This window comes from Neltuma alba, unplaced genomic scaffold (genome assembly GCF_004799145.2).
Source record: "Neltuma alba isolate B1F8T4 unplaced genomic scaffold, ASM479914v2 tig00013680_pilon, whole genome shotgun sequence".
Lineage (NCBI taxonomy): Eukaryota > Viridiplantae > Streptophyta > Magnoliopsida > Fabales > Fabaceae > Neltuma > Neltuma alba.
In genome coordinates, this window is record NW_021637846.1 from 7,507 (window position 1) to 17,825 (window position 10,319).

The following is a 10,319-nucleotide window of genomic DNA, read 5'->3' on the forward strand; positions in this document are numbered from 1 at the left end:
ATCCAAATTGGTCCATTCTTATGATAAGCGTCTTGTCATTATACTTCACATATATTTGCAGTATGCGTTCTCATGTTTATCGTGAAATATTTTGCTTAAACAAAGTAATGGTAAACATGCCACAATCTCTTGGGAATTAGTACTCGTAGATTTTATCCTATATTCAAAATGTATCATTCATCTAAATAGATTTTGAAGAAACCAAAAAACTAGCTACTAGAATGTTCTTCAGTTTCGAATATAATATCCAGTTCATTCTTTATTCAAGTTGTGATGTTAATGATAGCCATAATAGTTCTTAAATTTTTGTTTGATTAGATAGCATTAGTAGTTCTTAAATTTTTGGTTTTGGTAGGAGAAGAAACATGGTGAATGAGGAAGGTTCATCAAAACTCATACACGGAAAGACTGGGTTGGCATTGTTTAGGAAAGACTTTTATGATAAAGCTGAAAAGAAGTATAAGAGATTGAGGGAAGGACATAACGATGTGTTAAAGGCATGGAAGGGAATGCACAATGAGGAAAAAGAAAAATATGTTGAGAAGGGAAAGCAATTAAGGCCTGAAAAGATCAGAAGGAATTGTAAGTCAGCTTTTCAAACGCGTACCTCTCTCCGACAATTCAAGGATCTGGCTGAATTTGTAAAGGCGAACAATGATTTAAGGGAGAGGGTGGAAAAAATTGGATTTGGAAGGTTGCTTGATGTGTCGTGTGATAGACTCCCCCGTGACATTTGTGTAAGTTTGATAAGAGCATATGATCCACCAACATATCAATTTCGTATTCGGGGGAAGACAGAAGAAATGAGACCGCAACATGTGCACATTTTGTTCGGCCTACCCCATAGCGGGGCAAAGGTGAATATGAAAGTAGGTGATCATGATCCAGCATATGAGGAGGTCAAGGGGTAATATTTTAAAATGCCATATAACAAAATATTGGCCATGATCAAATCTGGTGTAAATAATGAGAAGTTTGAATTTTTGTTTGTGCTATACACTCTTGGGACTCTTTTATGTCCCACTGCGAGTGCAAGAGTCAGTGAATGGTTGTTGAGGGTTGTGTGGTGCACAAATAATGCATTTCAACAGTATGATTGGGCAACCTATGTGATGAATGAGCTATGCAAGGAAATAGAAGATTATGTTAAAGTGATGAGGAAGAAGAAGGATGGCCAGTTCAACGTGGGTGGGTGCCTCTATTTCTTATTGGTATGCATTTTTCTTTTGACCAATTATTGGTATATATATCCAATTATGCTATTTTCTACTATTTTTTGTCTATAAGATACTGTTTAAAGTTGTATGATTAATGATGCAGATCTATTTTTTGGAGTATTTCCCACTGCTTAAAGCTGATGAGCATGAGCCTAGGGATGCAGTTGCGTTTTGGACTAATGAGAGGGTATGGAATATGTGTAAGAAAGAGAGTACAAGCTGTATGGGCATTTTGTATGAAGGAAGTGGTGTTGAAATGAGGACTAGGAAAGAGGAAAGAGCAACAATTGCCTATCTAGACCCGGTATAGAAATGATTATTATAATTATTGTGTTAGTTCTTGTTACGTCTGATACTTTGAATTGTTTTGTGTAGGAGTTGAAGGAGTTACACTCAACTTTGATGAATGCGATTGAAGAAAACCATAGAAGGCTCATTAGTGTAGTTGAGGAGAAACTCATGAAGGTACAACTAAAGAGGGAGAGACACCAAAAATCAGAGCAAAGGGTGCATGGACATGAAGAAAATGATGAAGATAAAGATGTACGATATGGAGATGATGAAAATATTCATGTGGAAGATGAGTTTATTGGAGATGAAGGGGATGAATCAAGTGCAGATTCTAAAGCTAAAAATGAGGAGGAAGAAGAAGCATCATACCAGGAAAATATCAATGTGGAAGATGTGTTTAGTGGAGATGGAGGGGATAGATCAAGTACAGAATCTCAAAATGAAGAAGAGGACCAAATTAAGCACAGAGATCAACCCCGGAGATCAATGAGGACTAAAAGGCCAACAATTAAGTCCCCTTGGGTTTTGTCAAAGCCGATTAAGAGGACAAAAACAAAGATGGATGAGAAGGACACCTTTTCCATCTTGGTCTCTCATACATGCACGATTGAAGAGGGTAAAAAGATATTGGTAGAAATGTATGATGACAGCTTGACTCGCGACAACCTTAGATGTTTGGGTGGTATTCAAAAAGTAAATAATAGGGTCAGTATCTTACTTGTGAAATGAACTTTTGATAATTGATATATTATCCCTATGAATATGAACATGTTTTTCATCAAACACAGGTGATGTCAATGGTGTGTAAAACATTAATGGGCGAAATGAAAACCAAGGGACAACTTAGGCGACACATATTTGATGCTGACTTCATGGTTTTTGATCTTATTCCATCACTTGTTTTAGTTTTTATCTTGTCATTTTTTTGTAATTAGATGATGTGCAATGTTTGTAGATGAAAATGTTGATCAACCCCTATGATTGGAAAGCATCAGACAATGAGAAGCAAATTTTGCCTACATATTTGGGATATAATTTAGGCGATTGTGACTTGATATTCGGTCCATCTCTTGTAGACAATCACTAGTTTTGTTATGTTCTTGAGGTGAGGACTATGAAGTTTTATGTATTAGATTCATTGAAAGGTCATGTAAATGACCAACATAAGAAGAAGCGGAAGAAAGAGAGTATCACAGAAGATCCAAGGATCACTAAGGCGAAAGCATGTGTATGGATATTTTATGCCTTTATTAATTTTTTGATAATATATTTGTTTGAATAAGTTGTAGTCTAATTATTGAATTGATTGTGTTTGCAGAGAGATAGATTCCATGATATTATTAATTTAGTTAAGCCTGAGCTGATTAGAAAGAAGCCAATGAGTGATATAATTTGGGCTGCTGTACCACAACAAAATAATCTGTACGTGTTATGATTTACATCATTTAACAGATATTTTGCATGTGGTTATGAGTAGAAGAATTAATACTTTTTATTGGTTTATGTGTGCAGTAGAGATTGTGGTGTCCATGTGTTATATTGGTTGAGATCGTGGGACCCATCCGCTGTATTAAATTACACAGACGTACAATTATGGACTTGTAATGTTGATTTGATTTTATAATGTGTATGTTACTTGGTAAATTAACATGTAATTTTCACTCGTATGCAGGAAGAAATTTCCAAGTTTAGGAGGGATCTTTTGTGGTGGCTTGTCAATCATCATGAAAATTCAAAACGTGAAGATGCTATAAAGTTGCTTTCAAATCCAAAGAACCCGTTTCCTGGGAAAAGGAGGCGTTTTGGAATGTAGGATGTAGGGGTTTGTCTGTGTGTATGCTGATAGGTTAGGTGGCAACGTTTTGAAGTATTTGAAGTTGATAGCTTTGTTTAGGAGCCACTTTGCCTTGTATTTTTGTCATTTTTCTCTTGGAATTATTGGATTGATATATTGTTTTGCTGTAGTTTTTTAGATGCCACATAGTATATAAAAATTAACATGTTCTATTTCATAGTTAACAAGTTTAAGTTCTAAATTAACAATTTATGGTTACATAACATACCAACAATTAAGTTCTAAATTAACATATTCTATTTTACAGTTAATATGTTTCAATTCTAAATTAACAACTTTATGTCTTCATGACACACTCACAATAAGTCTTTTGCTAAAATTTGATCACAATAAAACCTTGACAAATAACAAGTTCAATTACGTTGTTAACAAGTTTAAGCTCTAAATTAACAACTTCCTTATCCTTGTAGCATACTTGCAGTAAGTATTGACAAAAAACCATATTACATTATATCGTTGAAAATTAACACGTTCTCTTTCATAATTAACATATTTCAATTCTAAATTAACAACTTCATGTTTTCATGACACACTCGCAATAAGTTTTTCACCAAAACTTGATCACAATACAACCTTGACAAATAACAAGTTCAACTACGTAGTTAACAATTTTCCTATCTCTATAGCACACTTGTAGTAAGTATTGACAAAAACCATATCACACTGCATCCTCGAAAATTAACATGTTCGATTTCACAATTACCATGTTTCAATTCTAAATTAACAACTTTATGTCTTCATGATACACTTGCAATAAGTCTTGGGCTAAAACTTGATCACAATAAAATCTTGACAAATAACAAGTTCAATTACATATTAACAAGTTTAAGTTCTAAACTAACAACTTTCCTATTCCTATAGCATACTTGCAATATGTTTTTGACTAAAAAAATTTCAACATGGGTTTGGATTTTTGCACGTCCTTCTTGTGCGACCAGCTTCATGGCATGTTCCATAGTAGTAAGTCTTCTTATTTTGGAATTGTGATTCACGTCGCTTAATTCTTGGCCGTCCAGGAGGTCGACTTGTGCGGGGTGGTTGGAGGAAGGTTTGGCCTAAAATATTTTCCATCCTATAGTCATTAATATCTGGCATGTCAATTGTCACAACTGGAATCATGCTCCGATTATAAATCTTTTGTTGAGATGTAATTTTATAGCATTCCTCAACATAATCATACACATTTCCATGGGCAAGCTTGATGGCTGCACAAGCATGTGCACATGGAATCCCTGACATTTGCCATGCTCCACAGCTGCATTCATGTAAACCTAGATCAACTTCTAAGTCTCCATAAGCTGTATGAACACATGCCCTATTCCCTCCATAAGATACAGGAAACATGTGTTCAGTTCTCATCACATTTTCCATCATTACAGCCTCGATGTTTGGCCCAACACCATTCCTCCACTTACTGATTGCCATGGCTGATGCGTGCATCTTCTTTGCTACTTTTTCTCGATGTTCATGGATTAACTGTGCAACATTATGCCTTCTTTCCTTCACCATCCATGCATTGAATGACTCAGCAATATTAGTTGTTATATTATCCCATCGTTTAAATGGGAATTGACTTAAAGCCCACCTATCAATATCACCATGATTCACAAGCCATTCAAATAACTCTTGAGACATATCCCTCATATGTCCTATTGCCTTATCAAACTCAGTTTCAAGTCTTGCATAAGCAATATCATCAAGCAACTTTAGTGCATCAACCTTACTCTTAGCACTTGTCCTTCCCCTTCCTCTATTTATTTTCAACCATTCTGAACTAAAGTTTTCCTTCACATGGCAATAGCAAAATGCATGTCTATCACTACCAAATATGACTCGTACAGCTCCTATTATAGCATTATGACGGTCTAAAACTATGGTCAGCTCAATTGACCCTGTTATCTGTCTAATCTTGGATAAAAACCATGTCCAGTCCTCTAATATCTCCCCATTCACAATAGCAATTGCAAATGGTAGTAACTCATTGTCTGCATCATATGTGGAGGCTGACAACAAGGTTCCTTTATATGGGCCACTTAAATGAGTACCATCTATATATAATATATGTCTTGCCCCAACCAAGAACCCCTCAATACAACAACCATATGCTATAAAAACACGCTCAAATATGTAATTGTTTGAAGCTTCCCATTCAGCAACTGTTGTCGAATCACTTTCCTTTAGTCGTTGACATATCCATGGTATAAGCATATAAGATTGATCTGGTCTGCCTTGAATATCCTCCATTGCTTTTAATTTAGAAGCATATGCTTGTTTATATGTCAGATTTACTCCATATTCTCTCTGTAATGTCTTCATAATTTCACTAGGGCGCTTATCTATGTGTGATCTTACATCTTCAATAATAATAGATAATGTTAGAGCAGCTCTTCCCCCATGGTTTACTTGAAGACAATCTTGTGCATGGTGAACATGCTCATTATTGAATCGCGTCACATGAAGGAAAGGGGTATTCTTTCCTACTGCATTTGCAGTTATCTTCCAAGGACATCCTTCGATTTTACATTTCACAGACATTCTTTCTTTGTTGTTCCTCACAAACTTGTATTGAAACTTGTTAGCAATACTATATTTGTGTAGCAGCCGTTTGAAAGCATCAGCGTTCGGAAAGATTTGTGATAAGCCTGAAAATATCTCTTTCCATTTCAATGAGTTCAACTCAGGAAAAGGTGTGGGTGCACTTTGTACTCCACATGGTGTGCTACTAGGTCCCCCACAGCTTTCATAAGTAACACCATTTTGATGAGATGCAAGTTCAGGTTCATTATTGAAATTTCTTGGAGAAAAAGAGCTTTGTTCTGGCTGCCTCACGCTTGTATGCATGCTGCATTATATGACCACAACGTTTGTTATTTTATTAACAAGAATATTCTAACAAATAACAGCTTATTTTTTTGAGAAAAACAACTAACTTACATTTGTGGATCACCACTTGCTTCTTCTGCATTGCCATTCCTTTTACATGCTATATAGACATGGCCACTCCTCTCATTATATTGAAAAAGATTTGCAAGTTCCTCATCATCAACAAGATCTATTAGAGTCTTCTGATCAAAAGACACTATGTATTTCATCTCACTATTATTAATGTCATTTCCAATCCATGAATATATTATTACTCTCATTTCTTCAAGTGTCATACCCTCTCTTATGTTTCTTACCCTAACACTCCCCCCATCATATTGAATTTCACCTTCAAGATTCTTGACAAATTGTCCACCAACATGAAAATAACAAAATAATCCTTTTGCTAATGTTAATCCTGAAGTAGATGCCATTTTTTATGCCAACCTGCAATAAAAAAAGGACTACTAACTAGTCATAATCATTATCAATTTTTTCGATCAACAAAATACAATATAAATTTTTTTCAATCAACAAAATAGAATATGGCTTCTGAAATTAACAACTTTTACTTAGATCTTAACATGTTTCACTTAGCTATTAGCACTAATGTGTCTCTCATAACCATGATAATTTCCACCTTTTACAATCAATATAACAGAACCTACCTTCAAAATTTATTAACTTCAACTTAGATTTTAACACATTTCACTTAGCTATTGACATAAAACATAGCCCTTATAGTTATGATCATGATCACTTCTTACAATAACATAACATAATCCACCTTCAAATTTTAACAACTTCAAATCATGTTTTAACACGTTATACTTAGCTATTAACAACATACACAACCCTCATAGCATTTTTCTATTAAACTTTTACGATCAAGCAAATATAATCAGTCATCATGCATATCTATTCGTTGTAAACGCTGCATCACACAGATACATCAACCTTCCTACTCATCCTAAAAGCAACACTCCGTACTCTCATTTAGCTATTTTCATGATGCACTTCTTATTGTACGGCAAATTTTCCTTCCTCCCCTACAAAAACCCCATCGCCCACAATCCATACTAAGAAAAGGAAGGACCAAGATAGCATGATGAAATTTTCAGGATTAAGATGAAAAGACTTAATATAAAAAACTAACTTACCTTTGCTTTCTTGTTTGATTTTTCGACTTTGGAATGATAGACGTCAAGTTCGCTCCTTCAGAACTCTTACGTTAGGCAGGAGTGATAAATAATATACATCTCTTTAGGTTTATAATAAAAGGACATTACAGTAATTTTATTAAATTTTTAAATCCTTATTTGGGCTATGCAACCTAATTAGGAATTAATGAAATTTAATAGCCCAAATGGAGATTTGAGTTATTAAACCGTCTTTTTAAGGGATTTTCCCTAAATATTAATGATTTTCTAGGAAGAACATATAATTAATTTATTCTTTATTGATGCGCGGATAAAATCTAATCAAAACGGTCTTTGAATTTTCATTTGTGAAAATAAAAATTTCTTGAAAGTTCTAAAGTTTATAATTAATGTTAGTTGATGATTTTTTTAAAAAAATTATATGATAATCATGCTAAATATTGTATGCTTTGAGATTATAAGTTGAATTTATAATATTCTTTATGATATTTAAGCAAAACAGAAAAAAGAAAAAGTTAACTTGGATTCATGCAAATAGCAAAAGTTTTCGATGATTTGTGATTCGTGCTTAGTATTTGCATGAGTCTAAATTAAATAAAAAATCACAAATAATTCGGCATGCGGGCAAACGACAGCTACCGTGATCTGCTGTGAACAGTGCATGGGATGAAATGAAACTAATAGACGGACGTCATCATACAAAACATAAATCCTGTTAATTAACGACATTAATTCCTGCTTGATTAAGGCGTGTCAATTAAATTTGGTGATTGTCTTGTCAATATTCATGGGATTGCCCACGTGAACGCAACAGAGCACAGATTTATTATTCTATGATCTGCGAAACCACTTGGACGAGTGAGGGAATGAAAAGAAGGAACAGAGGCATATCATCATCACCTCAATCTGTTTATTCTCATAACATGGCCAAGATACGGACAGAGAGTGACAAGGAAATAGAAAACAGAGACTGAGATAGAGAGCGACAAACCTCAGATCCCACATTGTTCTTCTAAAAGCCACCATATCTAACTCTTCCCGCTAATCCAACATTGGAATAAAAATCATATGAATATTCCAACCACTATCTTTCTCTCAAAGTTTCAACTTGGAACTCCCCTCTCTCTCTTGATTGAAAGCTAAGTTTCCCTTTCTCTTTCTCTTTCTCTTTTCATCTGATACATAAAGTGCATGTGGAGACAGTCAGAATACCCAGAAAGTGTTCCTTCGAGACCCAGCAAAATCCATTATTCTGGTCCTGAATGCACACACTCGCTTCATAATTGTTATTTGATTTCTGTTCGGTGGCATTCCTTTGATCCCGCTGTATGTTCGAGTCGCTTTGATTCTCAGCTCGAACGAAATGTGGGTGGATTAGGCCGGTTATAGGTGTCCGCGGCGGATCTTAAAGACAATGGCGTTGTTCCGGAAGTTCTTCTATAAGAAGCCACCCGATGGGCTTTTAGAAATATCTGAGAGTGTTTTTGGTACGTTTTCTATATGCTTATTTTGCATAAGCATCGGTTCTTCAAGTAGTAATGTCATCTTTATGCATTTATGATGCTGGCTTTCCAGTATTTCTGGGTGATTCTGCAAGTTCTAGTGCGCACACGGGACTTATATATGTTTTCAATATTTGCTGATTAAAATATGTAGTCATTACATTCTAAATGCCAGTTGTTGAATGGGCTTTTGACATCTTTTACCTTACTGAATGGCGTTTTTCTGTATCAGGCTTAATAATTTCTCGTAGGATGATGGGTTATAATATAGATATTGAGTGAACTTCATTGTTGATATCCATAAAGTTGATGGTCTGAAGCTTTTAGGTTGGATTCAAAACTTACAAGACTGTTAAACAACATTTCTTCCCCACCCTATTTTCGTTGTTCATAGTTAATATGTTAAGAGCATGCAAATAATGAAGTGACGTATATTGAGCAAAAATGTTTATTTATAGACGAGAAGCAATGTTTTTCCTTAAAATTTCCACTGCAAAAAATGGTATTCCTTGAATAGACAGTGGAGAGCCTATGTGAATTTTGTTCATTTTCACTTTGCCATTTTCTGCTAGTAGCATCAACTATCCATGACAAATGAAATGTGATCTGCTGAAGAATTCTCTGAGACTGGTGATGGAGACTTGTGCTATGAAGGCCTTGTGACTTTTAATGTCATAGATACTGGGCCTGGTGATTTCCCAAATATGCTAGTCTGCATGTATCTTAATCCTGTTATATTACTTCGTACATATTCATTGCACTAAAGATTTAGTATTGTCTATTTTCATGTGGTTTGATTATTTTGTTGGTGCATGCTGTAGTCTTTGATTACTGCTTTAGCACGGATGTTTTGGAGGAAGAAGAATATAAAGTCTATATACTGGGAATTATTGGGCTACTTCATGATCACTTTCCTGATTCTTCATTCATGGTGTTTAACTTTCGGGAGGGTGACCATCAAAGCCAGATAGCTAGCATCTTGTGTGACTATGACATGACTATAATGGAATATCCTCGACAGTATGAAGGTTGTCCAATACTCACTATGGAGACGATTCACCACTTCTTAAGATCATGTGAAAGCTGGTTTCAACTCGGGCAAAATAATATTATCTTGATGCATTGTGAACGAGGTGGGTGGCCAGTTTTAGCATTCATGCTGGCTGCTCTATTGATTTATAGGAAGCAGTATACAGGGGAGCAAAAAACCTTAGATATGATATATAAGCAAGCACCTCGGGAACTTTTGCAGTTAATGTCCCCATTGAATCCCCTGCCTTCGCAATTGAGGTATCTTCAGTATGTATCAAGAAGAAATGTAGGATCGCAATGGCCTCCTCTAGATAGAGCACTTACATTGGATTGTGTTATTATGAGATTAATTCCTAATATAGATGGAGAGGGAGGTTGCTGTCCTATATTCAGAATATAT

The 10,319-nt window shown here is 35.1% G+C and overlaps 1 protein-coding gene across 1 annotated transcript; it reads right to left on the reverse strand.

Moving 5' to 3' along the window:
* Positions 1–4,257: 4,257 nt before the first annotated feature.
* On the reverse strand, positions 4,258–6,455 carry LOC114738754 (uncharacterized). Its single transcript, XM_028926821.1, has 2 exons — positions 6,298–6,455; positions 4,258–6,205 (listed from the first exon to the last, which is right to left on the reverse strand). The coding sequence occupies exons 1-2, from the start codon at positions 6,453–6,455 to the stop codon at positions 4,258–4,260; spliced, it is 2,106 nt and encodes a 701-aa protein (XP_028782654.1).
* Positions 6,456–10,319: the final 3,864 nt, after the last annotated feature.

Bases quoted from the DNA above. Each gene is read 5' to 3' on its own strand.
- LOC114738754 (XM_028926821.1), bottom strand. From the start codon at position 6,455: ATGAAATACATAGTGTCTTTTGATCAGAAGACTCTAATAGATCTTGTT. The intron at 6,206-6,297 runs GTAAGTTAGTTG...CATATAATGCAG, and splicing joins GCAAGTGGTGATCCACAAAT to CATGCATACAAGCGTGAGGC.